We start from the raw sequence: 27,690 nt of genomic DNA, 5'->3' as shown, positions 1-27,690 counted from the left end.
TTGGGCCAGTCTGGAAGACTTGAGGCTGGATCTTTACCTATAGCTTGAGCCCTGAGCTATTGATTGCGTGAGCGCATGTTTCTGGATCTATATGTGTTGTTGTGTCCCTATTAAGGGAAGTGATGACTGGATAGTTGCGTGATGAGTATGTTATGGCTACAAGGTGTGTTCATATGATTTGGAAACGACGAGAAGGGTCTACTAGAGGATAAAAGAACTATTGGGTACTTGATTTTCATCTCGATTGGAGGTATAGCCCCGAGTTATGGGTGTGAAGAATCTTTTCATGTGTTCTAGTTGGGAGTGAAGTAAATTTTATGTTACGGTATGAGTTCAGACTCAGGAAGATTAAGTGAATGCGTAATATTTATGATGGTGGAAGCTATACAGAAATGTTAGTTTGAGGCAAAACAGGTGGGTTATCTCCTGCGGAGTGTTCGAAAGTTTGTGCGATCTATATGTTGTCTATTAGAAGATCTCATTTGCAAGTGAAAGATATGTGTTGTAATTTAAATTAGGTCTCTTAAGAGAGTGGGTGTAACTATTGCGAGAGTGAATGCAGGATTTGCAGAAGATTTAAAGTACTAGATGATTTGTGTTTTTACAAGCTTACAAAGGGTTTGAGTTTAATCTCACTATGGTATTATGACAACAATAGAGTATATACGTTATGAGTTATTGAGTGTGTTATGATTTATGGCTTCGAGCCAAGTGGGGGAGTCTGCCATTGCTTAGTTGATTACACAGTTATGTGCTATGTTGGTTCCAGTTTGAGGCATACTGGTGAATCAGTTATGGCTTACGAAGATTGAGACTGAGGATGTCTCGAGTAAAGGAAAATTTTGACAAAGGTTATGTCATGCTTCATAGGTGTATGAGAATCACGGAATGTCTTGAGTTGTTGTTGGTAATGGATGCTCGGTGTATAGAGCAGGAAGTGGCTTGGTTGTTCTAGGATGAGGTTACACTCTATGGTGTCGGAGTGCTCTTGAGGCACGGGTGGTTCTGTTCGTTTGATCATGCTAATTGCAGTTTGAATAGAGTGAATGATCGAGAATGGTTCTAATGTGTTCAAGATTCTACATGTGACAATTGGGTATTTTAAAGTTGTATATGTGACTAGAAACTGAGTTTTCATTGGAAGATGTTAAGACTTGTGGTATTTTCTATATTAATTATGGGATTCTATGTATCAGTATCAGGAAGGTAAATGTAATGGATTTAAATTCGTAGGAAGTCTATTCAGAGTAAAGTATTTTGAATGTGGTGCTTTTGGGAATATTTAAGAGAGTATTCAGCGACTTATGAGTCTTAGACGGTGTGGTTTTGTGCTTGGGTATCGTATGGTAAGTCTGGGTGGAGAAATTGTGATGTTATAGCAAGAAGGAGTATCAAGTTGAAGGTAAACCAGAAGGAAACTCGGATAGATGGGATAGCTTGGTAGTAGGCCGAGTCGGATGGTAAGGATATGATTAGTTCTTTGGATGCTTACGAGATAATGAGTTTCTCCAGGTGTTTTGCGGTAATTCTTTTGGGTTTTAGTGACCTGCATAGCTCGATAGAGTTAGAAGGATTCAGTCCTGACAATTTAGTTTGTGCACATGGAAATTCGGAGAGTCCTTGACGGTTTCTACCACGGTGAGAGGTGTATATTTTCTATGAGCATGAAGAGCATGGAATGTATAGTGGTTTTCTTCTAGATGGGGTCAATGGAAAGTTCTTGGTTAGTGGAGTACATAGTTGCTTGTGGCTCGGAAAGGATATGAAGTTCTCGTGTTATCCTAGGATGGTATGGTACATGCGGTATGTTGTGAAGGATTGAGAATTGCGTGTGTAAGGTTGCGGTTCAGTTCTGAAAGGAAAGTCATAAGATTCTTAGGCAGCACAGGCAGTTTCAGATGATTAAGGAAATGGTATTACTGATTGGTGTGGCTTGATGAGGGTATACATTTCAGAAAAGGTCGATGTGTTGAGTTATTGATGCTTTATTGGTATTGCGGCACTATCTCGTCTGATCGACTGATGATATTCGAGTTGGCTTAGTGGCACAGAAGAAGTATAGGTGTACCCCTCATAGGATGATTGAGTATTAGAGGTGTGTGATATATTCGAGCGGCGAAATTGGATCGGTTATGGTAATTCATGTGCTTTATGGGCTTGGAGACTAGAAGTTCTCATACACAGGTTAGCTCGTAGTTGTGGACGGAAAAGATGCGGGTAAGTTAGTCAGGTGATAGTATGTGCTAGGATTCATTCATTGTGAACCTTCGGAGGGTTATTTATCTGTTGTAGGTAACTAGAGTTGATGTGTGGTTCATTGGTAGACCCATATGGATGTATGTTCTGCATCGAGACGACTTTGTTGACTACGAGTTGCCATTGGTGAGGGACGTGTTGATTCAATTATTATAGGGCTATTAGAGTTCGGAGGTGATCTATGAGTTACTTTGCTGGGTTGCGAGGCATTATGATTTGTTGGTTATAGGCACATGTGGTGCGGTTCCATTGGGGTTTCATAGTGGAAGTCAAGCGGGAAGAGTACTGGGTATTGCTCGGCGGGTGGTGTATCGGTTGTGTCCCTTCGGGTATGTGTAATGTTATGTCAATTGCTTCGTGGTGTTTATGATGATTACTTTGATTTTAGACATCATATTGCGCATGGTTGTTGATTTTGAGCATAGTGACTTGAGATGTTTCATGTGGACTAGTGTTTGGATGAGGTCGCGCATTGGAGTGAAGCTATGATCCTGCAGGTTAGATTCGTGTGTCCTGTTTCTATGATGTGTGTCGAGTTCTCGGCATTGTGTGTGGTGGTACCGGTGAGCTTGCGGTACAACTCTTTTATTTGAGTCACTTTCATGATTTGAGTATGTTCGGATTTTGCTTATTGGTGCGCGAATTGCACAAGTTGCGGCTTCATCCTGTATTGATGTGTCATGTCACCAGAGTAATTGTATTGGATTAGATGGGATCGTTGGGGTCTTTAATGAATACAAACGGATTCGATTTCAACATATTGGAAGGATAATGTCGAGGTTCGACGTAGAAATTTGCTATGGTCTTTGCCAAAGGAGAAGTGGCTTCATGAATGGTTGATCTAAGAAATGGTTATGGCTTACTGCGTGTTTTATTTATCACTAGCAGTATATGAAAGTATGGGAATGAGACTTTAGCTGATAAGAGGTTTACTATCGGTATTCGGTTGTTGTGTGCAACTGATGTGATTAGAATTTATCGCTACAAGTGTTTGAGTTATGTGGTATATCATGTAATTGCACCTGAGGTTGCAGGTATGAGTTATTACAGCTGGTTCAGACTTATTCAGAGTATAGATGTGAGATTCAGATCTTGTGGATGATTTAAGAAGTGGAAATGTGGTTCTAAGGGTTATGAGCTAGGTTGGATTGTGAAAATTTCAGTTACATTATGTTATCGGACCTATATGAGATAGGGTGACACGGGATCACCCTTGGGTATATGCATGGTAAGGTTATTTAGCGATTGGTTGGCTTTTGGAACAACTCTAGGCACGTTCGAGGACGAACATATGTTTAAGTGGGGGAGGATGTAACGACCCGACCGGACGTTTTGAGCTTTTGAACATTTCTCACCAGTTCTCGGGCATGATTTGCCCCGTGTGATGTATTATGACTTATGTAAATCATTGGTTTTGGTTTTCAGGGTAATCAGAATGAATTTGGAAGAACAGTTCTCAGTTTGAAGCTTGAAATTTGAAAAGTTTGACCAAGATTTTGATTTGTTGGTATATGATATCGGTTCAGAATTTTTATGATTTGGTTAGATCCGTTAGGTGATTTGGGACTTAGGAGCGTAATCAAAATGCATTTTGAAGGTCCGTGAAAGGTTTAGGCATGAATTGGCGAAATTGATATTTTAGTGTTTTCCGGTGGATAGGTAAGATTTTGATATAGGGGTCGGAATGGAATTCCGAAAGTTGCAGTAGTTCTGTTATGTCATTTGGGATGTGTGTGAAAAATTTCAGGTCATTCAGACGTGGTTTGGTTGGGTTTTTGATCAAAAATGGAATTCGGAAGATTTTTGAAAGTTTGGCTTGAATCCGGCGTGTTTGGTTGATTTGATGTTATTTGAGGTATTTTGAAGATTGGAACAAGTTTGGATAAGATATTGGGATATGTTTGTGCTTTTGGTTGAGGTTTCGGGGCCTCAGGGTGATTTTGGAAGGTTGACGAAAGGATTTGGAACTTGAGTTTCAGCTGAAGCTTTTGGTTCTGTCATAACCGCACTTACGGTTAGGAGGCCGCATGTGCGATGATCGCAGATGCGTAAAGCAGCCGCAGATGCGGGCAATGTGAATTTCTTCAGGAACCGCAGAAGCGGTGTTGTGGGCGCATCTACGGTAGCGCATGTGCGAGTGTTTAACCGCAGATGCGGAGATTTGTCATTTTAATGAAGACCGCAGATGCGGGGGAAAAGTCGCAGAAGTGGGACCGCAGAAGCGGTAATGGGACCGCAGGTACGAAAATACCTGGGTCAGAAAGTATATAGTGTTCCTTCTTGAAATTTTGCTAAAGTTCTCCATGTTTGAAGACGGGAAGCGAGCTAGGGCAATGAATTCAAGGGAGAATCGAAGAGAATCAGTTGGGTAAGTTCCCTAAGCCTCATTACTCATGTTTATGATCATTTTTCCATTGTTTAATCATGGTATTAGTGGAAATTAAGGAAGAAAATTGAGAGATTAGGGCTTGAGATTAAGAGACCATTGAGTGGGGATTTGAGGGGCCATTTGAGGTCCGATTTTGATGTTCTTGATATGTATAGACTCGTGAGAGGATGAAGATTCCATTGATGTTAATTTTATCGAGTTCCGAGACGTGGGCCTGAGGGCTGGGTTTGAGAAATTTCGGAATTTTTGATGTAAATTGGATATTTTCGAGTGGGCCTTGTTCCCTTAGCATATTTTAATAGTTATGTTCTGATTGTGGCTAGATTTGGAGCATCCGGAGGTCGATTCGTGAGGGCAAGGGCATCGCGGGCTAGAGTTTGGACCGAATCGAGGTAAGTAATGATTGTAAATACTATCCGGAGGGTTTGAAACCCCAGATTACACATCGTTGTGTTACTTTGAGGTGACGCACTTGCTAGATGCCGAGTGTGGAGTTGTGCACCGTTGGGGACTGACTTGGTCCGTCCCGTATGACTGTTAAGTCGCGTATTTGATTTGAAATCTTATGATATTCCATGTTCTAGAGATTGATATTATATTTTTGGGCTGTATGCCATGCTTGGGGCCTTGTGCCGACCTGCTGAGACCCTTAGGGGCACTTTCACTATTTTTCCTCACTCTATTTGTTTTGAAAGCATATCCTCAGTCATGTTTTACTTGTTTATTTTTTAAATCTGATTTTATCACTTTATTTCTTAAAAAATGTGAAAATTGTTTGGGCGGGGTTCCCTGTTTTACTGATGGTCCGAGTGATCTTGAGGTTGATGACTGAGATAGACCGAGGGTCTGATTGTGAGGTTAATTACTGAGATAGACCGAGAGTCAGATTGTGAGGTTAATGACTGAGAGAGGCTGAGGGCTTGGTTTTGAGGATTATATATATATGGATCGGGCTGCATGCCGTAGTGATATGTTGGATCGGGCTGCACGCCGTAGCAATATAGCGCTTGGGCTGTAGGAGCCCCTCTGGAGTCTGCACACCTCCAGTGAGCGCAGTCGACTATATATATGGATCGGGCTGCATGCCGCAATGGTTACTATATGGTACCTATCGAGTGTGAGCGCTGATTGGTAAGAGTTGAGTCCTGAGTGACTGAGAGGCTTGTCCGAGGGGCTATACATATATACATGTACATGAGTGATGCTTTGCCTGAGAGGCTAGTTTATGAACTTACTGTTTTCACTCCTCTTTAAAGCGAGTTTCTATTGAACATGTTGATTTAATTACTCCTTTCACTCATTTTTAGACCAAGCCTCTATTGAAAATGTTGAACAAACGTTTTAAATAATACTGCTGGAAAGCATTTTCAAATGATTCTTACCAAAAGATGGATTTTTAAATGAGACGATTGACTCGTATTTCGATTTGAAAACCTGTTGTGCTTATTGAGTTTATCATAAATGTGGATTCATTATTTCCTACTGCTCAGTCTTTATTTACTTTTATTACTTACTAGGTTGGAGTACTCACATTACTCCCTACACCTCGTGTGCAGATTCAGGTATTTCGAACTCGGTAGCTGGTGTTGATTGCTCAGACGCGGAGTCATCAGAGTTAGCAAGGTGGCTGCACGACGTTCACAACATTGTTTCCTTCCTCTCATTTTCATCACTGTATTTAGTACATTTTTAGACTCTTGTTGTATTCAGGCCTTGGTATGACTAGTGACACCCTGATGTCGGGTTGTATTTACTTCCGCACTTATTTTATTTCGCTAAATCTGTACTTATTGGAGATTTATCCTTATAAATGACTTAAATGGACTTATTAAACTGTGAAAACGGAATTTGGGAATTGTGTCGGCTGACTTTATCTTCACGATAGGCGCCATCACGACCGGATCCGGTTTGGGATCGTGACAATTTACTATAAAACGAACAGTAATATTTATAACAATCCAACCAACTAATCAAACAACAGTAATTTTGATCAACCAATTATCAAAATACTAACTCAAATTCATAAATTAAACATGTCTCTAACTTCAACTCTAAAACATTCAAATAGCTAATCCTAGTCAGACTTAGTGTCCTCCTCAGACTCAGACTCCATTGCAGCTTGACTGCTTTTCTTGCTTTTCTTTTTAAATAATTTTTGGATCAGAGCCTGAGTTGCGTCCCATTCTTGCGACATTTGATCCATTCTATGACGCATAACTTCCACTTCTTCTTGGGGATTGTACTCCAATCCCATAGACTCGAACTTTATTTATTTTCACGAGAAATAAAGAAAAAAAAGTAAAAGGAGTAAGAAAACAAACACGCAACTTTCAAACTAATATCAAAATATATAATTACATAATATCTATACCTTTATTCATGCCACCTGTCGCTTGTGTCCAAATTGCAGTCATATCCTCCGGGGCCGGCTGAATTCCTTCAGGGGGAGTTTGTCACCATGCATCAAGATCAATATGATACTTGTCCTGAAATAAAAAATAATACACGTTATATAAATAAAATAAATCAAGAAGGAAAAATAATATAGTATTGGAGTTGGGATCATACAAATATCTCTGAAGCACGCGATATCTTATTAGATCGGTTGTGTGTAACACCATAACCATGTATGTTATTAGTGAAGGGATACACTGTTACCTTAGGAAGATCCCTGGCTCTATTTCAAATCTCTTTTGGAGACAAAACGGATGGCAGCTTCTCATAATCAGTTTTGTTCTTTATAAATGCACTAGTATTTCTCCTAAACTCATGATCCATTGACAAGATGCGATGACAGTAGTCAAACCATGTGTTCTTACCTCCATGTTTCAAAGTGAATGACTTTGTATCTTCCATACAAGTCGGACAAACTACTTTCCGACAATCGACCACCCTGACATCATTCCATAAACAGAAAAATTATTTATAGTCCATATCAAAGAAGCACGCAATCTGGAGTTTTGCTTAGTTGATACATTATATGTTTTCACGCCTTGATACCACAATAACTTCAACTCATCAATCAAAGGCTGCATGTAAACATCAATCAACTTTTTTGGATTGCGTGGACCTGAAACAATACAAGTTAGAAACAGATATAGACTTGTCATACATAACTCATGTGGAAGATTATACGGTGTAACAAACACCAGCCAACATGAATATGGTGCAGTAAAGACGGCAAATGGAGCGAATCCATCAGCGCATAATCCCAACCTAGTGTTTCTTGGTTCACTAGTCAAGTCCGGGAACACCCTATCGAAATGATTCTATGCTTCTCCATCTGGGACATATAACACCATCTGGCCTTCTATGCTCATAATGCCATCTCATATGAGGAGCGGAGCTCACTAATGCATACAACCTCTTTAACTTTGGTATAAGGGGTAAGTAGTGCATCGCTTTCACCGGGATCTTCTTGTTTTTATCATTTGTGGCATCCTTGTAATGAGCTTGTTACAAATTTGCAGTTCTCTAGAGATGCATTATCGTAATAGAATAATATGCCACCATTCTCTCAGCAATGAATCCTCTCTGATGAAAGACCCAACTTGAAAATCAATTTTTTTGCCGTGTAGAAAACTTTGGGTAGGTCAATGTTACTCGAATTAAATTCATTCATAAGCCCAATGATAGAATTCATGCCCGATTGAGAAATAGAACTATCCGACTTAATCTGAAGTAATCAAACAACAACTGGCAACTCGAAATGCATTGAGCCTTCATACAACGGAGAACTAGCTTCCTCTAACTCTTTGAAGAACTTCTTAGCCTTATCATTTGGTTCAAATTGAGCCCCCAGAAATATCTCAAAGGCATCCCTCATCATGCCATCGAATCTAAAGTTTTCAATATTATTCTCCACTTATGAAAATTAACATCATTTACGATATCACGATTCTCCCTATGAGCAGTTCATATATAATAATTTTTCATAAATCTCCTTTTAAAATGATGACATGTTCCAACATCTTCTCCCAATAACTTTACGCACTTGCATTTCACACAAGCGCACATAATCGTTCCTTCAATATGAAAATCATCAAGTGTCCTTGCCTTAGCAATAACTCCAGTAGCCCCTTCTTTAAATTCATCTCTTAACCTTACACGATTTGGATGATTCATATTATACATCCATCTACGATGCGTAAATGCCATCTACACAAACAAAAAAAAACTTAAATTTTTTAAGATATTTACAATTTTTAGTTTATTTAAAGTATTTAATGGGTTACACCCATTCGAAGGTTCATTTTTAATTTACTTATTATTTTCCAACATAATATTTTTTTAAACATTAACACTCAAAATCTTATATTTATCCCTATTCTATGTTATACAAGTCTCTCAAAATATAAATTCATTAAATAACTTCTTATATGTCCATAAAGTTCACACATGGCTTTAATTAATATAGTATATTTGTAAAATAAAAAAAACTAGTAAAAATAAAAAATGGATTAAACAAGATGATTGAAATTTGACCAATTTCGGACCTAATCTTGTTTATAAATAATATAGTCGTACTCTGATTTCTCCCCAAAATATCTCTCGAATTATTCAAACTATATAGGGCACGGAGTGATTAAAAATACTTCTTTCTTCTCCTATTATTTTTTCCGACAAAGGACAAGCTTCCTTCTCCCAAAAATTAACCTATCAATACTAACTAATCAAACAAACTAATTAATAAGTCATGTTCTTATCAAAGTTATTTATCCAATCACTTATTATATTTTTAAGTGTAATACTTGGATGATTTCAATTATATAAGTTATATATATATGCCAAACACTTTAAAAGATATATCACTTGACTATCTAAGCTTATTAATTTGATAAATAAGTTCAAATCTTCGGAGTTAATTTTTGGATAAATACTAAGTTTCGTGTAAACTACACAAGTCTCATGATCTTATGACCCTTAATTTAACTTAAATTAGATTTCGTTAGTTACATTAAACTACTAAAATAAAATGATATAGAGCTTTCAACTATTTTAAAGCATGCTATAATAAATGTAAATCATAGATTCAATAATTAATGCACATTGTTAATAAGATACATCATCATCATATAAACTTCCGTATTACTCTCCAATTTATAACTAACGCACAATATTATTAATAAGGTTATGATTAAATTTTAGGGATGCACGGAGAATCAAATTAGATTAAATCTAAAAAGAAAAAATAGACATCTAAGCCACAATGTTGAATTCAATTTTAGGGATACACAAATTAAAGAACCCAATTAGGAGAGCGAATTAGGTACTAAAAAAAGAAAAAAATTACTAACCTAGCTCAATGTTGCTGTCGCCGCCGGAATATTCCGCTGTCACCGGCCGAAAGCTGCCGCCTGTAAGAAGAAACCTTGGAATGAGAGAGAGATGAAAAAAAGAAATGGAGAAAGAAAGAGAGAGATGGATGGAAGAAGAGTGATGGAGAGTGACACTTACCGGTTGGAATCGCCACAATCGCCAAAGGGAAGGAAGAAGAATATGTTAGAGAAGGGAGAGAAGGTTTGGTGGGAATGAAAAATGTGAAGAAAATCAGGTTTGGGGGAAATAATAAAAGAATTTATGACCGATTCAGTCGGAAAGTTAAAAATAGATCTGACGTGCCACGTCTGCGACCGATTCGGTCGCTATTTTAAATTTAAAAATTAATTTTTTTTCTTGTTTGCGATTGATTCAGTCGGTACCCGGTCAACAGAGAAAATTGACTTTTAGTCCGACCAATTCAATCGGAACGCTGTTTCGCAGAATTTTGCACAAAAAAATTCCGACCGAAGTGGTCGGTAACTTTAAATTAAAATAAATAAATTTCTTTTCCCAAATTTCCGACGGAATTCGACGAAACTTCCGACGACTATTTTCAGTCAGAAATTCCGGTCGGAATCAAGTCGTTTTCTAGTAGTGTTTAATTCATATTTAAATAACTATGCATCTCAAAAGGTAGACATACATACATATATAATTTTTTATTTATTTATAATTAAAGGCTTATTAGTAAAATTTGGCTTTAGATCACCAAATGTGTTGAGCCGCCCGGTGTGCTACAGTTTGCTCCGTATGCTAAACAATGCAGTGAACCTCATTATCTTCGTTTTCTTAACGAACAAGAAAGTTGTTTCATGAGGAGGGATATCCTACTGAACTACTGGAAGTTGGAAAACAAATTTCAGAGAAGTGTCAAAGGCTGCCTCTTTTTATCCTACTGAATTCTTGGCAAGATGGAAACGTGTGGCAGACTGTTTAAGTTCTAAGTTGGTTTGATGGAGAGCACAACTGGATGGACATTTGCCTCATCGTTTAGTTTCCCTTCAAATATTAAGAAATTGACACTACCCAAATTTCGCCAATTTCTGCAATTAGTGCATGGGAAAATCTTGAGGTTCTAAAGTTAGTATTCAGAGCGTTTGAAGGGGATCAGTAGGATGTGAATGATGTGGAGTTCAAGAGACATAAGTTGTTGAAACTAGACTTTCTGAATATTGCACGAACGGAATGCCTTCCCATGCCTCGAGTGTCTGTTGCTGCAAAAATGTAAGCGGCTTGAGGAAATCCCCTCAGGGTTTTGGTTACAGCACTTCTTTACAGAAGATTCAGGTGCAATGGTGTAGCTCATCTGCTGCAAAATCAGCCGCTGAAATCAAAGACACACAAGTTGATGAGATGGAAAATTACAACTTCAAGACTTCTATTCAGCAATCGGACTGGGATTCCTCAGCTTAAGTATTACCTTTCTTGAACTTTACACTATCTATAAATGATTGTTCCCTGTAACAATTAGAAACACGAATGTTGACTCTAAGTGGATTTATGTTTCCATTTTTTGTTAACGCTGAGATCAAAATTTCCTATTACTGATTCATTTCTCCGTGATTGTGAACTTACTGGGAGCAAACTCCTCCGTTCAGGCAGCCAAAAACATGCAGCGGAGAGTAGATATCTAAACTGAAATAATTGAGTTTTCGCATAAGTATTTCCTATTTCTAGGTCTCGATTGAGGAAATTAGTTTTGGCTTATTCCTGGAGTAATTGGATTATTTACTCCAGCTGATGTGAAACTGTCAACTAATTGAGGACCCCATTCTTCTTGTTTGGCTTTGCAGACATACTTTTCTTTTCATATGATCAAGCAATTCTAATTTTTTAAAAAGAAATGCATCTAATGTTCTTTTCCTTTGTAATGCATCTAAAATTTATAATCGTCTGTCACAGTTATTTGCAATGGGGATTTGGTGAAGACCTGTACTAGACAATTGTTTGTCTTTTTCTGTTCAGCTGTGCTTTTCTTGATTTATTCTTCTTTACATTGAGTGCATATACAGGTAACAACTACAGAAGCCACTGGATAGTATTAGGAAAGTGTAAGTTATTCATGCCATTGAAGATTAATGAAATGGTTTTGCTGGAAGAGGCAAACGAGCGCAAAGCTGGGTCACAGACGTCCTTTAGGGTTAGGGGTTTGCTTAAATAACTTTGCATTTTTGGTCTCAAAGTATAACAGAGGCTAAATGTATACATTTTTTAAAGTAGAGGGACAAATTTGGTCCTTTTCCCAATAAAATAACATGTATTGACTAAGCACCAGAAGGAGCTGCAGTTAAGAACATGATTATTCTTCCAGCTCCAAACAAAAGCCTTTTCTATCAAGTTCAATACCGTCCAGGGAACACAACAAAGGCTGCCGTAAGGTCAGGATCATCACAGATCAGGCATAAGTAACTTTCTGATGTCAGACATTCAATATCTGTCTTTGTATGTTGTTCCATAAACGATCAGGTAAGGTATTGTTCGTACAACTGTGTCAATTGGTATGGCAAAGTTAACCCCTGAGGACATACCCGAGCCTGCATCATGATTGAAGACGAAAAGCAATTAGACATTCACTCCGATTTCATCTTTTTCTGATACTAAGTTTCTGCATATATAAAATGTTCATGAGGAGCAGAGGGCGTTAAACTCCAACGAGGCAGCAAGAATAGTAACAGTTCAGTTTAACACCAAGTAACTGAAATGACTATAAGATGATCAAAATATCTGTTATAGTTTTACATATTCACCTGTCCAACTCTAAGTATCAAATAAGTTTGAACTATAATTTCTTTCCGATAATGCGATTTTTTCTGTATATGATAAAAGGTTCTTTAGTAAAATCACAAGATAATGTAACCTCTAGGGTAATCAAGATTCAATAGCAAATATACTAATAATATTCAAGACATGTGTACTAAGTAGGATTCCACATAATTCATCATAGGCTAGCAGGGAAAAGGGGGACTTCTATAGTAATAGGCTCTAACCTTGTTATTGCGCTTTATCAGGGGACTTCATATTTTGTTAGGTCTAATTTAGTCCGACTTTGTAATCTAGTTAAAAACCAAGCTATTATTAAATCCCTTAAGGATTTAATCTTTGTTTGATAAACGCTCAATTTTGATCGAGATTTTACTGTTTAGTAGATTTTGATCAAGCTTTGGTATTGAGATTTTATAATGCCTAGAATGTACATCTTTTACGCCTTCTTTTGTCAATAATCCTTTTACACCTTGTTATGAAAGAGTATTCGACTAATGTACAAATTATGTCATGCTTTTGGGATAATAAAATATTAATACCAATAATAAGCAGTAATATTAGTTGCACATAAAGCTTGACGCATGAGAGCATTTAAAAGGCAATGAATAAAAACTGCTGTAATTGTGCTCTCCAAAGCTATGTTCAGCAGTTTTATGGTAGAGGGCAAAGCCAATACATTTTTTGGCAGGGGTGGGGGCGAGGCTTCAATGTCAATAGTCTCACTCAATATGAGAAGGGACTTGGGAGGTTTTATTCAGGGTTTGAAAGTAGTGAATTTCTTACCTCTGCGGGTGAAGGTCGCAGTATTTACACCAATTACATGACCAGATGAATCAATCAATGGGCCACCTGAATTCCCTGCATAAGTTAGTAACTATAGGTCAAAACTAAAGCTTCCCGTAGATGCATAACCTGATGAATAATGAGTTTTAGACAAGAAAAAGTAAATCTATTTTGACCATCTTCAGCAGTTAGAAATTGAACTTCATCCGCTAAATCAAACCAGCATTCTGTCCCGGCCTCATGCTCAAGTAGACCCGATTAACAACCATTTAACTGGCTCTGCTCGTTTTGCCCTCTAAACAATGTCTTACGTCCTATTCAAACAGTGCAGTGTGCAGAGGTAACCATAGTGCTATTCACCAAACTTTTCTAGCAACCAGTAAATGTCTTATATAGGAAAAATGGTTACCAGCATTAATAGCAGCATCTGTTTGAATCGCTCCTTTAATGGCGGCTCCATTTGGTGCAGGTATTTCCCTGCCTAATCCACTAACTACCTGTAATATTTGAAATAATCAGATAAACTACAATAATATCCGTTTCCCCCATGATTAAGTATCTTCTTCTTTTTGCCCTTTCCCTTTGCACGGAGAAACAGGAGCAAATCAGTTTCAAGATTTTGCTTCCCTTTTGGCTAGGTGTAAACTGACATTCTTGAGAGTTGATAGTATATAACATTATGAGTTGAACAAAATATTTCCCTTCTTTATATCAGATGATGTTACAAGCAAAAGCAGAGAGATGACCTTTTATAGAAATGGAAACATTTTGCATCCTAAGAGGAAATCAAGATTACAAGTTCTATATTAAGTAGGCTTAGCAGAAATGCATGAAATATAAATGCTAAATAGGTTTTTCCCTGGGGATGAAACCATAAAAATTAGTCTCCGCATGGAAATATTCTTGAACTGTAGATAAGTATTACCCCAGTTGTCAGAGTGTTTTCAAATCCATAGGGATTTCCAATGGCAAAGCAACTTTGACCTACACGTAAGCCACGGGAGGTACCAACAGAGATTGGTTTTACTTCATCACCTTCAACATCAACCTGCAGTTGAATAAGAGAAAAACTAATTACACCGAGGGGACTTTTCAACCAATCAGCTTGTATAGATATCGAGAGTTGTTTGACAACTTTATTTTGCACATATTTTTTTCATGCTTAGTACGCATTCTCCTTCTAACATTTCATTTTCACTAGATCTAATCTAAGAGAAGTGTTCTCACTTGTCCCTATAAAATTGCTTTTTTGCTAAAGGAGAGAAGCAATAAGAGATAACAGTTGAGAAGTTAGAGAGGGAGGGGTGTTGGAACTGTAAGAGCTTGTATACAAATAATGTCATATAGCTGACCAGTAATGAGAATAAAAATGCAGCCCGGTGCACGAAGCATCCCGCGTTATCACGCAAGGTCCGGGAAAGAGTTGCACCCCAAGGGGGTGTGATGTAGGCAGCCTATCCTGATGCAAACATCAATGGCTGATTCCACGGCTCGAATCCGTGACCTATAGGTCACACGGAGATAACTTTACCGTTGCTCCAAGGATCCCCTTCAACGTGTAAGTATGTAAAACAATGGCAATTGGCAACCATATCAAGTAATAGATTGATTCAACACCTTGAGAACAGCCAGATCATATGCTGGATCAACACCTACAATCTTGGCTTCCTTAGCTATGCTTTCTCCTTTAGCATTTACTAAGGAAACCTGAAAAGGAAAACTTTTCAAAATTAGAATGACCTGAAATGGAGCAGTCCTGTTGAATATCCAGATAAGAAAGACCAAAAGAATAAACACCAGGAATGCAGAAAACCTTACAACGCTGCAGTCCACTTTGATCGGTAGCTAATTTAGCAATGACATGGTAATTGGTAACCTGCGATAAACTCAAAATAATCATGCCCCATTCCCAGAGAACTATCTGATTTCGGAGTCATAGGTACATTATATTTGGTCAATACTGAGACAAATTTATAGCAAACTCCGAAGCAAGATTTGAAGCAGGATCATAAATTTAGATGAGAGAAACTGAATTTTAAGTGCGTGAAATTTTTTGGTGGCCGTAAGAAAGTAAAAACCATTGGAATCTTAAATACAAGTCTGACATCAAGCATTTGACTTTCTTGAGATGAGGCATTTAAATCTCTTGAGATAAGCAGCAGGAGAATTAATCAAATTAACATGGAAAGTTCTAGATATTTGCTGCATATTTGTAATCCTTAAAGTTGAAACATCTTACAATGTGACCAAACTTATCCCAAATGAAGCCCGAACCTGTCCCTTCCACTTTTGCATTCTCGTCGTTGGCTAGCCCCGTAGTAGAGCCATTGGAGCCTTTAGCCAACTCAAGGTCCTTAATGAAAACAACAGAAGGGGAAGTTTCCTGCATTTACATCATTATTTCTGTTACTACATTTAGAACCGATAAACTCATCAATCACTAAACATGTAAGACAAAGATGACACGTTGATGCTCTCGTCTTATTGTTGTTGCAAAGATTTTGGATGCGATTTATTCATGATTTATTCTTCAAGCTATCTGTTCACTTAGATGTCCAATACCATAAAATTGTCTTGAAATGCAGCAAATGTTAACAAGGTTATTGCTTTTCTACTTTGTATTATAGTTAGCAAAGATGAGAAACCTTAGCTCAGTTAAGCAATTTGAAGACACTAAAAATTGGAGGATAACATGAGAAAAGCATTTTAAGTTACCCGATTGCAGGAACTTAGTATGTGTTTCATTTACTCTTACATGAATCATTCAGTGATTTAAGATGGGAGCAAGGTCTTCCAAATGACACGCAAATTGTCTCATCTGAACAAAGTTAATTCCTTTCTACACCCTCTATTCAATGACATATGACACATTTCTTTTAAATACAAACAAGCTTTTGACAAGTTTAACAACGGCTGCAATGTAAGTATACAAGTCACAAGACTCAAAACTGTCAAGATTCAATTCCACTAAGACTCAAGTCCAACATTATATTATACTTATGAATATACGTGACTCACAAAGTTCAGCCTGAATATAATGAGTTCTTACTTCAAGACATCCAATTTTCATTCCACTTTCCATACAGTAACAAATGGTTAACTTTACCTCTAATTATTCTTGAAAGCTGTATAAAAATAGATTTAGTTCAAACAATTTTGGGTGGTTCGAAAATAAAAGAGTACTATATAAATTGGGACAATGGGAGCAGTATTTACTCGATATAGGGATATAAAAGTATTCGTAACTGAATTCTTGAATTCTTGAAAGTTGTATAAAAATAGATCTAGTTCAAACTTACAAATGTTCTTTTAGTTATATGATCCATATCACATGAGATTTTTATGTAAGACGTACGGAATTGGTAATGTATGATTGAGGAATGAGTTGTTTGTCTCCTTATATGATCGTGAGTAATCCTTACGTCTTGAGCTAGTGTTTTTTATATATATTTGAGTTAGCCTCAAAGTCCTCCTTTGATCATCGTATCAGTGTCCAACTCATCTCTATTATTATTTGTCTCAATGTTGGGCACCCACGTTATGTTATCCACACTCCTCTAAACTAGCTTATGAAGTTGAGCTAAACTCAATGTTAAATTTTTAACAATACTGTATAAAACACAAGAAATTTTGTACCATTTCCTCCATGGAATTCTGTCCCCATAAAACACAAAAAGCACCAAATTGGCAACACAATTCATCATTGAATTTATCTGCATTTCCGTCATACTTAAGTCTATTACTACTACTCACTCCGTCTCAATTTATGTGACGGTATTTGATTCGGCACGGAGTTTAAAAAAAGAAAAAACTTTTGAAACTTGTGATCTAAAACAAACCATAAATATTTATATTTGTGTGGCTAAATTATCGCATTAAAGGTAAAATAGGAAGTTTAAAGTTAAATTGTTTCTAAATAAGTAATTATGATATTGTTTTTGGGATAAATTAAGAAGAAAAGCATGACACGTTTGGCATAACCGGTAAAGTTACTGCCTTAAAAATAGTCTCTTACAAAAATATTGCGTACAATAAACCCTAGTCCAGGAAGCTTAGTGCACCGGACTACCCTAAAAGTAAGACACGTAGATTGGGATAGAAGGAGCAATATACAAACACAATTGAGAAAAAAACAATTATTGGGGTTTTTTTTATTTCTTGTGGGACATTTACCTCAAAGAGCTGAACAATTCTATCTTCATCTTGCTGAAATTCGTCGACTTGGAAAGCAATAGCAGAGTGATGAGATGTATATATGAAAGAAGAAACCAGAGAAGAAGTAAATATCAAAGCTGCTTTACGCCTCGTCAAATATTGGGTTTCTGAAGAATTCGGGAGAATTTGGGTTTTACATATGGGAACTAAAGGGAGGATATACTGTGGAGAAACAACTCCCAAAACCACCATTGCTGCTTCAACAAATAATTACTTTCAGACAGTTCTTGAGTTCAAACGAGATAATGTTTGCCTACGTGGCAAAATGTAATTAGACATTATAATTTTGACCTTTTAATTGAAAATTGAAAAAAACAAATAATTTTATCAGGGAAAATATATGAATACGAGTTATTTTTGTACGGGTCAAAATCTTACCATGCGTAGATTGACGCTAAAAGGAATTGCAAGGGGTCGACTAAGTCGTGGCCGTATCTACAAGGCGTAATAACGATGAATATCTCGACCACTGCCGAGATCGAGCTATCAGAAAGCTTGTACGTCAAAATATATGTCGTAATACACAAGGGGGGCGATGTAAGTATAATCAAGAGATAGAGTATTCTAGCTAAGGACTGTTGGACAAAGGGGAATATTTAAAATATATATAGGAGGTAAGAAGACGAAAAAGAGGGTTTGTCTCCCTCAACAGGAGAAGATCTCTGACAACAATAAAGAGAAAATCTAGATCTTGGTTGCAAATCTTTGTAATCGTCATTGCTGAATCAATGAAGCTATATCTCATAGCTATCAATGACATTCCTTCTTTTTCTTCTTTTCTCTTACATTACAGAACAATACGTCAAAGATGTAAGTTTATCATTTATGTTTGATGCCTTTTAATAATCTTAAAAAGAGTTATAAGCTCGATAATATTCGATTCTCTTGTTTAATGTGTTTTGATCTAGAGTTAGTTATTTTTCATTAAGATTTACCCTCTATCTCATCATTAATTAGTTTAGCAAAAAGCATGACACTTTTGGTCGAACAATTTGTTGCCGTCTGTGGGGATTTCTTAGTCAAAATTTTAGTTTCCTTTAGATCTAAAACCAGTCAAAGTATCACTTCCCGGCGGTCATAGCCTCACCATCTCGGTATAAACACCAACTCGAAAAAGTGATAGATAAACTTTTAAGATAACCAAACCATTCAGGGTCAGATCTCTACATGAAATCGAAATTATGTCCGATGTCTATGCAAAACCCACGCCTCATCTGTAGTGATAGGTTTGGCACGTCATATGCATGTTCAAACTAGGATCACGGTCACTACATACTGAGCATGACCGCAATCCTATTTAACGTATTTACTTTATATACCGGCTTGTACTCCCACCTCTTAAGAAAGGACGATAGCCTACTGTGTGATTTTTTGAAATAATTGGCGTATCCTGCCTTATTTTCGTACCCATATGCATTATGTGATTTATTAACAAGTACGCCATATTTCCCTTATTGTTTGTGCATATCAGACGGGATCGGATTAGGACTTGGTTTTGATATCCCAATAGGCAAAGTAAGTTCATCCCACGAGAAGCCTAGACGCAACTAACAACGAAGCCAAACATGGTTGCCAAATCTAAAACCGCCATTCGAGCACGGGGCAAAACAAGTAACCCTACAACGCCCTTCCCCCTTCACCGACTTACTAGGCCAAGGTACCAGGAAATTTTGTTTGGGTTTAACTTATCATACTCTCTTTTTGATTCAGAATAGGAACACGAGCATTCTCACAGGTACACGAACAAAGAACGAATGCCACCAAACACACCAGAAAAATGTTCCATACCGTACCATCTCGCAAGCAATGACCGAGCAAAGCCCTCTGCACCGTACCATACTACAAATAACAGAAATGGCTCAGAACAGGCCGACATTTTTAAGAAACAATCTCCGGAATCGGGGATTGAGCAATGGGTCCATGAAACGTACCGTCTCCCCAACTTCGGCAAAGCATGGGCTCGAAAAGCTTATTGCCTAGTAACCCGAGCAATAAGTTCATCGTCTGTCTCGCCAACGGCCTCTCCGGGCCGACCAACGAAAGCAAAATTAAACAAACCAGGACTCACCCTGACGCAGGATACTCTCCAATGAAAGCAAAAGCAAATAAACTGGGACTCACCCCGACAAACGGAACTCTCCAATGAAAGCAAAATTAAACAAATCGAGACTCACCCCGACACACAGTACGCTCCAACGAAAGAAAAATTAAGCAAACCGGGACTCGCCCAGACGCACGCATAAACAATGTGGCAACGAGTTATGTTCTCCAATAAAAGTAATGCAACGGGTTACAATTTCGACCTTGCTCGAATTCACACCCTTACGGCCATCACAATGAAAGGAAAGTTTGACCTCGCTCGGATTTACAATGTGTTACAATTTTGACATTGCTCGAATTCACGCCCTTACGGCCATCGACCATCGCCAAATGAAAGGAAAGTTCGACCTCGCTCGAATTTACAACGGGTTACAATTTTGACCTTGCTCAAATTTACCCCCTTACGGCCATCACCAAATAAAAGGAAAGTTCGACCTCGCTCGAATTTACAACGGGTTACAATTTCGACCTTGCTCGAATTCACACCCTTACGGCTGTCGGCCATCGCCAAATGAAAGGAAAGTTCGACCTCACTCAAATTTACAATGGGTTACAATTTTGACCTTGCTCGAATTCCCACCCTTACGGCCATCGGCCATCGCCAAATGAAAGGAAAGTTCGACCTCGCTCGAATATATAAGTCAAAATTGACTTCGCCCAAGTTGGTAACTCTAAGTTCGACCTCGCTCGAATACACAAGTCAAAATTGATTTAGCCCAAATTGGCAAACCAGAAGTCGACCTCGCTCGAATTTGCAAATCAAAGGTGACTTCATTCGAGCTCACGAAACAAGATCCGATCTCGCTTGGATCAAGCAAACTAAACTCGACCTAGTTCGAATTCCCAATTAAAATTCAGGGACTCATTACCGGGAAATTCGAAGGTCTTGTTCAAAAAAAGGGAAAGAAGATAAAAAGCCAAAAGTTACGTAACCGAAGGCAAATCGACTATTTTATTCAGATATACATACACAACAGTTCTGCCCTTACAAAAGGCCAAAAGCAGGACCCAAAGAAAAAAGTGAAAACGAACAACAAAAAAAAGCTAAGTACAAAAGCAACAAAGAATTTCTTCACTCGGCATCATCTCCACCGCCATTCTCCCCAGCATCATCGTCATCAGAAAGAAACTCATCTTCAATATCAGCACCCTCACCAGCCTCTGATTTCGGAGGGTCATAACTAGAGGCGAGACAAGCTTCGCATGCCTTCACCCGAGCATCTTCAAAGGCGGCCTCAGGAATGCTCTCTGCTTCCCACAAACCCTTGTATATATCACGTTGGGCCTCAACATGGACCCATAGCTCATACAGACGGAGGGGAACAGTAGCCGAGGCAGATTCTTGAGGGGGAGCTTGAGCCAATAATGCACCTTCTTGGCCTCAAGAGCCGCAACTCGGTCTCCTAAGCTCGAAGCATCCCGATCAAGTTCACTAATCCGCTCCTCGATCCGAGCCTCCCTCAGCGTGGTCGTCGCCCTCTCAGATTCCTGCTTAGACCTGAGGACGCAGATAGTGTCTTCTAATGCCGCCGCCCTTGCCATAGTCGACACTCAATCATCCTCGGCTCTCTCCAACTCGGCCACTTTCTTTTCTAGCTTGGCCACCTTCTTCGTCCATTCTGCACTCAGAGCATCGACTCTAGTAGCATTTTGCTCAAGTGCAATTCGTAAATATAGCACCTTCGCTTGAAGGTCCTCGCACTCCGCGGCAACCCATTTGCCTACCTCGAGCTCCTAGTCTTTGGAGTAAAGTAGCTCATCAAGCTCACTACATCTGTGGATAGACCGCATCAATTCCTCATCTCTTTTCTCCAACTCCTCCCTGGCCGACTGGGTACTAGCGCTTACTCTAAGCTGCTCATGTTTCTCACGGCACTTGTTGCGATACCGCCGATACTTCTCAGCCATTTTCAAAAAATTCTCAGCCTGCATCTCAGCTCTACGAGCACTCTCGATCTCCAACATGTAAGTCTAAAAAAAAGAGAGAGAGGAGAGAAAGAGTCAGTAAAGACAAAGGTCACAAAACAAAGAAAAAGGGAACTCACCCTTAGGGCCATAACGACTACACCGCGTGACAACCCAGAATCATTGACCTCCTAAAGAGATCCACTTTCAGCGGTAAAGCATAGAAGATCGAATTGTGGCACCAAATCAACCGTATCCTGCAATAGGTTGAAATCTGACAGAATTTTAAGTATGCTGGAAAGGCCTTACGCCCTTACCTCAGTCCTGGAAAAGCCCTCCTCGAACATCCTTACGTACTCAGGGTCAATGTCGAAGTCAGATTTATAATCCTCAATCATGACGCCCTTCCCCCTCTCATTGGCCGAAGAAGGGGCACGGTTCTGCCGGGATGACGATGGTCTGCTCGGAACAACAAAGACGGCCTCAGAACTCTGTCCTTCCGCCACAATAGCCTCTTGAATGCTTGCAACGGGTGTTGCTGTCGCGTCCAGGCTGACACCACCACCGGTTTTGGGTACCGTCGAAACAAGGTCGCCCCTCAAGGGTGTTTCAGCTAAAGAAGCCCCTTCCAACACTACCCTTCGCCTTTTAGATGGGGCCTCTCCATTACCGATGCGAGAAGATTTTCCTATTGAACGGGCTACAGGGATCAGAGTCTCCGGTTGAGGAGTATCCTCCAAGTGTATGGCTTTGGCCGCGAGCGCGGTCGGATGACGGCTAGACTCTCTACGCCCTCTCCTGTAGTAGCTCTTCGTACGGGCTGGGCGGAGGGCATCGGTTGATGGAATGCGAGCGCAAGAGCCCTCGTCATTCTCACTCCTCTCCGACTTGTCGATAAGGAGGAACTTGATCATACAATGACAAGATTAAAGAAACTACAGAGCAGAGAACAAAGCAAGACCACAACGAGCCAACTCACCAGTAAGTGGCTTGCGCCCAAACTTCTAATGGAAAAGTGCCCACTCACGAATCCCCTTCGTGTGGGGGAGAATTGCGCTCACCAACTTGCGGATATTGACAACTAGCGGGGGAGGTAGTCTCTCGGCTACAAAAACAAAAGCAAATCCTTAGTGAAGTCCTTAAAGGGAGATGACCATGTCATTAAATTATTCTCGCCTCTCTATTAATTTTTGAAGTCCAAAATTTTAAATTTTTTCTAAACTGAACCATTGCCCCAAAAAATCACCTCCTTCTCTTACACTGAACCAAAACTGATTCTTTTCTTCAAAAACAAAATCAACCTTGTCTCAAAAAGAATCCTTCTCTCCAAATATGCTAGAAGTGAACCCAACTCTGTCACTTTCCAAAATACTACCTCCATCTGAATCAAAACCCCAAGAATCTTTGGTAGATTTTGATGGGAGTTTAACTGAAATGGAACAGGGAAGAGCTAATATTCTAGAGCGTGAGGCTGAACTTGTTGCTGGGTTTGTAGAAGTCTTGAAGGATGGAGAAATTGCTGAATATGCTAAAAAGGGAAAACTGAATGAGGGACCTGATCCCTCAAGTGCTTCCCAGGATGTTAATTGTAATGATGATCTTTTTCTTTTTGAGTTCTGTGTTTAAACGAACTTCTAATCCAGTGAAAAGAATTGATGAAAAGTAGGCTGATTGATGTGACTTGTTGATGTGGTGATTATGGAAGACAGAATGAAGTGGAAAAATCTTCACTTGTGATTTTTTTTGGAGAAAAGAAAGTTGGTTGAGAAAAATGCAGTAGATAATAAGGGTGAACAAATTGAGAAGAAAAAGAGGGAGACATGGCCGCTCAGGGAAAGAAAGGGTAGTGTGTGTGAGGAACCTGGTTCCTTACATAAGCAAAAGGTTGAATTATCGGGTTTGGAGAGGTAGAAGACTCTAAAGTCTCAGAAAGTGTTTTTAGGCAGAGTATTGACTCTGATATTGCTGAAAAATAGAGGAACTTCTTAACATTGTTGAGTTAAAAAAAATAAAATCACCCATTTGTTCCTCTAGGTCCCAAAGTTTATGAAGAAGAAGTAAAAACTTCTATGTTGTATGTGATACTCTGATGCTATATGTGCATTGAACTGAGTTTGTTCTTGATGAGGAGAAGCTTGGGGAGATTCTTAGTGATCTGGTTGGTTCAGCCTGCTCAGATATGTAGAGAACCAGATCCTCGTGGGTCCTTGGCAGAATAGAATGCTAAGTTGAAGGGTGAGAATGAAAGACTGAGGAAATATGGTACATTGATAGTGGCTACTCAAAGCATATGACAGGAAGCAAGAACCAATTACTTTCACTTGAGGACCTTAAAAGAGGAAATGTACCCTTCGGAAACGGGAAGAAAGGTAAGATCATTGGGGTTGGAAAGTTAGGTTAGACTGACTCTCACTCTATTGAGAATGTCTACTTGATTGATGGACTGAATTATAGTCTAATAAGTGTTTCACAATTGTGTGATAGAGGTAACATTGTTGCATTCACCTCTACAAAATGCTTTGTGATTAATCTTATCACCGACAAGATAGTTTTGCAGGGGAAAAAAGTGAACAACATATATATTCTGGATCTGTCCATACTCTCAGATAATGAACTCACTTGTTTAAGTGTGTTGGATAATGATCCCCTCCTTTGGCACAAAAGACTTGGACATGCCAGTCTAAGTCAACTCAACAAACTAGTCTCCAAGGCCTTGGTAATAGGACTGCTTAACATTAAGTTCAAGGAAAATAAAGGTTGTGAGGCTTGCGCAAGGGGGAAGCAGGTAAGGTCCTCTTTCAAAAGTAAGAAAATGGTAAGCACCACCAGAACGTTGGAACTAGTCCATATGGATCTTTGTGGAACAATGAGAACATTGAGCGGAGGTGGTAAGAGATATGTTATGGTGCTTGTTGATGATTACTCTAGGTTTACTTGGACACTTTTTCTAACATTTAAAGATGAAGCATTTGACATGTTAACTTCTTTTGTTAGAAAAACTCATAAACAACTAGGTAATCAACTTGCATCAATTAGGTCTGATCATATTACTGAATTTAAAAATGCTGAATTTGCTGAACTTTGTGATGAACATGGCATGGATCATAATTTTTCTGCTCCTAGGACTCCACAACAAAATTGAGTAGTAAAAAAAATAGGACATTGGAAGAAATGGCTAGGACTATATTTCTTTCTAGTAAACTGCCCCATAGTTTCTGGGCAAAAGCTGTGAACACTGCATGTTACATCATACATAGGTACATGACTAGACATCTTGTCGAGAAGACTCCCTATGAGTTACTTATAGGGAGAAAGCCAAATATATCACATCTTAGGGAATGTGGATGCAAGTGCTTCGTGCAAAATAATGGTAAAGACTCCCTAGGTAAGTTTGATCCCAGAAGTGATGAGAGATTATTATTGGGATATTCTTCACATAGTAAAGCTTATAATATTTATAATGTTACATCTTGCATTTTCGTACGTTAAAGTTTCATCTTCAGTTAATCGACATAGACTCGGGGATGACATTATCTTGAGGTTATAAGAATTTATGCTATTTATAACAAGCGATAAGTAAGTGCCGCAAAGGTTAAAGGGTAAACGAATCAAAGAAAATGAGTTTCGTTGAAGGTTGTTGATTTGAGATAAAATATGGTACGAGCCATAATATCCGGTATTTATGGACTAATGCCATACAAGGTACTACATGACCATGATAGTAAGTTGTACAAGGTAAGTTAAAGTGAGTAGTATTTTAAGTAAGTTGAGATAATTCTTAATTATGTGGATAATTGGTTAATTATTGGGTAGTATGATATTACCTAAATTATTGGATAAAGGTTAAAATTCCCCAACGTGGAAGCCCACCCTTCAAACTACTGACTCTTAAATCAAATTGAAAGGTGGCAAATTAAAGTTATGTGGCTAAACCACCACATGAAGTGGGCCCACACCTATTGAAACACATTTCTTCATTACGTGTTGCAACATACTTAGAAATTGTAACCATTTTCTTCATTTTGTTTTTTAGATTCTCAAATGATTCAAATATAGTGCTCTTTCAATTACAAAGACACATTGGAATATATCAAAAGAATACATAGCATCTTCCTACTACAATACCAAATAACACACGATGGAGCACTTGGTAGGAATTTGGTTTATGCTATTGTTGTGATTGAATTTGGTCGTTCCCTATTTCGACCTCGTCATTACGTATTTTGTTGCAATTGGTGTGTATTAAAAGGATTGTGAAGAGAATCGCTTCAGGTATGTTAAGGCTATCCCTTCTTTCATTTTGGCATGATCCATACGACACAAACGAAACGAGCAAATGCACAACTTCCATAAATGACACTATTCATAGAAATGCTAGAGATGCTTATATTCTTGATTTACCATAAGTCTTATTATTCTATCATCTGTTCATGGGTCTCAGAAAATACGTAAGTTGATAAAGTCTATGTCATGGTATTAATTAGAGGCATAATGGCCTTATGACACTCTGAAAGATTTTATTGACGTACTTTTCTTGTATTGCATTCATTTACATTGACCCATGACCAAATAGAATTATATATGTGTATATATATATATGGGATATGGAAAAAGGTTACGACGTTATATATGCACCACTACCTAATCAACTGGTATATGTTAATGATTTTGCCCACAATGGCCGAGCTGACATGATGGGATGCCCTCAGAGGCTTGATGATGTTATGTACACCTATACCTATGCATGAAACGATATTATATGCACGTGCATGACATTATAAATGTTTCAGGATTTACAAAGTTATTTAGACTTACAAGCAGAATTGTTTATTCCATGTTTCATTTATATCTGTTATGTACTGATTTTCATGCCTTACATACTTAGTACATTATTCGTACTGATAGCCTATTTCACGGGGCCTGTGTTTCATGCCTGTAGGTGCAGGTAGACATGTTGACAGTCCCCCTTCTTAGGATCCTTGATCAGCGAGGTTTGGTGCGCTCTACTTGATTCGGAGCTGCTTTTGATTTTGGTACGATATGTTTGTATACATATATGGGTGTGACGGGGCCCAGTCCCATCCTTGTATAGTTGTATATTCTGTTAGAGGTCTGTAGAAAGTTATGTATAGTTGGATAGTATGTGGCCTTGTCGGCTTCCAATTTTGATATATAGTTGTCTATAACAGCCTTGCGGGCTCGCCCCACTATTTTCCGCATGTATATGTATATATGTCTTTTGGACAGGTTTCCCTCACGTATATTATTCATGTTTATATCTTAGACGCATGCTTAAGGGTGTTCGACAGGTAGGACTCGGGCACCCATCGCCACCCATCAGTTTGGGTCGTGACAAAAGTGGTATCAAAGCAGTTCTCTCCTAGGGTTATCTACAAACCGTGTCTAGTAGAGTCTTGTTTATAGGTGTGTTGTGCACCACACTTATAAACAGGAGGCTACAGAACATATAAGATGTTATCCTCTCTTTTTATCTTAGATCGTGCGATATAAGAATTCATGTTCCTAATGATATGTTATGTTTTCAGCGATGCCTCCAAAGAGTATAACAACCCAGAAGGGCAAGTCAGTTGCTGGTGAGACTACTGATCAAGCACCACGAGTTACTAAGGCTCGGGGAGAGTCTCATAGTGAGATTCTATCTCAAACTTCACATACCCCGCCCTCTCCAGAAGAGCTTTGAGGGGCACCAGCTCCAGCGCCTGCCCCTGTATGTCCAGTTCCTCAGCCAGATACACCAAGTCAGGAGATGAGAGATGTTATTCCGCTATTAACTCGATTAGTAGCCACACAGGCTCGACGTCAGGAGGTAGATATTGGTCATGCAATAGGTCCGTTAGTGCGAAGGTTCGTGATTTCATTAATTTGGACCATCCGATATTCACTGGGGCAGATCCAAACAAGGACCCTCAGGTATTTATTGAAAGAATGCAGAAGAC

At 38.7% G+C, this 27,690-nt stretch overlaps 1 protein-coding gene and 1 long non-coding RNA gene across 4 annotated transcripts; both read right to left on the bottom strand.

The window, feature by feature from the left end:
• Nucleotides 1-6,575: 6,575 nt before the first annotated feature.
• On the bottom strand, nucleotides 6,576-7,458 carry LOC107777188 (uncharacterized). The gene is made up of 3 exons (XR_012696780.1): nucleotides 7,214-7,458; nucleotides 7,017-7,131; nucleotides 6,576-6,908 (listed from the first exon to the last, which is right to left on the bottom strand). It is a non-coding gene; the product is annotated as an uncharacterized LOC107777188 (long non-coding RNA).
• Nucleotides 7,459-12,115: 4,657 nt separating this feature from the next.
• On the bottom strand, nucleotides 12,116-17,954 carry LOC107777187 (protease Do-like 5, chloroplastic). 3 transcript variants are annotated; one of them, XR_012696779.1, is made up of 9 exons: nucleotides 17,687-17,954; nucleotides 15,753-15,896; nucleotides 15,327-15,389; nucleotides 15,131-15,220; nucleotides 14,439-14,561; nucleotides 13,923-14,010; nucleotides 13,690-13,827; nucleotides 13,514-13,588; nucleotides 12,116-12,501 (listed from the first exon to the last, which is right to left on the bottom strand). XR_012696779.1 is itself a non-coding variant. In XM_016597180.2 (8 exons), exons 1-8 carry the CDS (start codon nucleotides 17,918-17,920, stop codon nucleotides 12,395-12,397), a joined length of 924 nt encoding a protein of 307 aa, XP_016452666.1. In that variant the 5' UTR covers nucleotides 17,921-17,953; the 3' UTR covers nucleotides 12,116-12,394. The 3 variants fall into 3 exon arrangements, 1 of the variants encoding a protein (XP_016452666.1); XR_012696778.1 differs by having other exon boundaries at nucleotides 13,514-13,827; XM_016597180.2 differs by lacking the exon at nucleotides 13,690-13,827 and having other exon boundaries at nucleotides 17,687-17,953.
• Nucleotides 17,955-27,690: the final 9,736 nt, after the last annotated feature.

This window comes from Nicotiana tabacum, chromosome 11 (assembly GCF_000715075.1).
Source record: "Nicotiana tabacum cultivar K326 chromosome 11, ASM71507v2, whole genome shotgun sequence".
Lineage (NCBI taxonomy): Eukaryota > Viridiplantae > Streptophyta > Magnoliopsida > Solanales > Solanaceae > Nicotiana > Nicotiana tabacum.
Note: the sequence above shows the minus strand (reverse complement) of the source record. Positions and strands in the feature narration are given on the sequence as shown.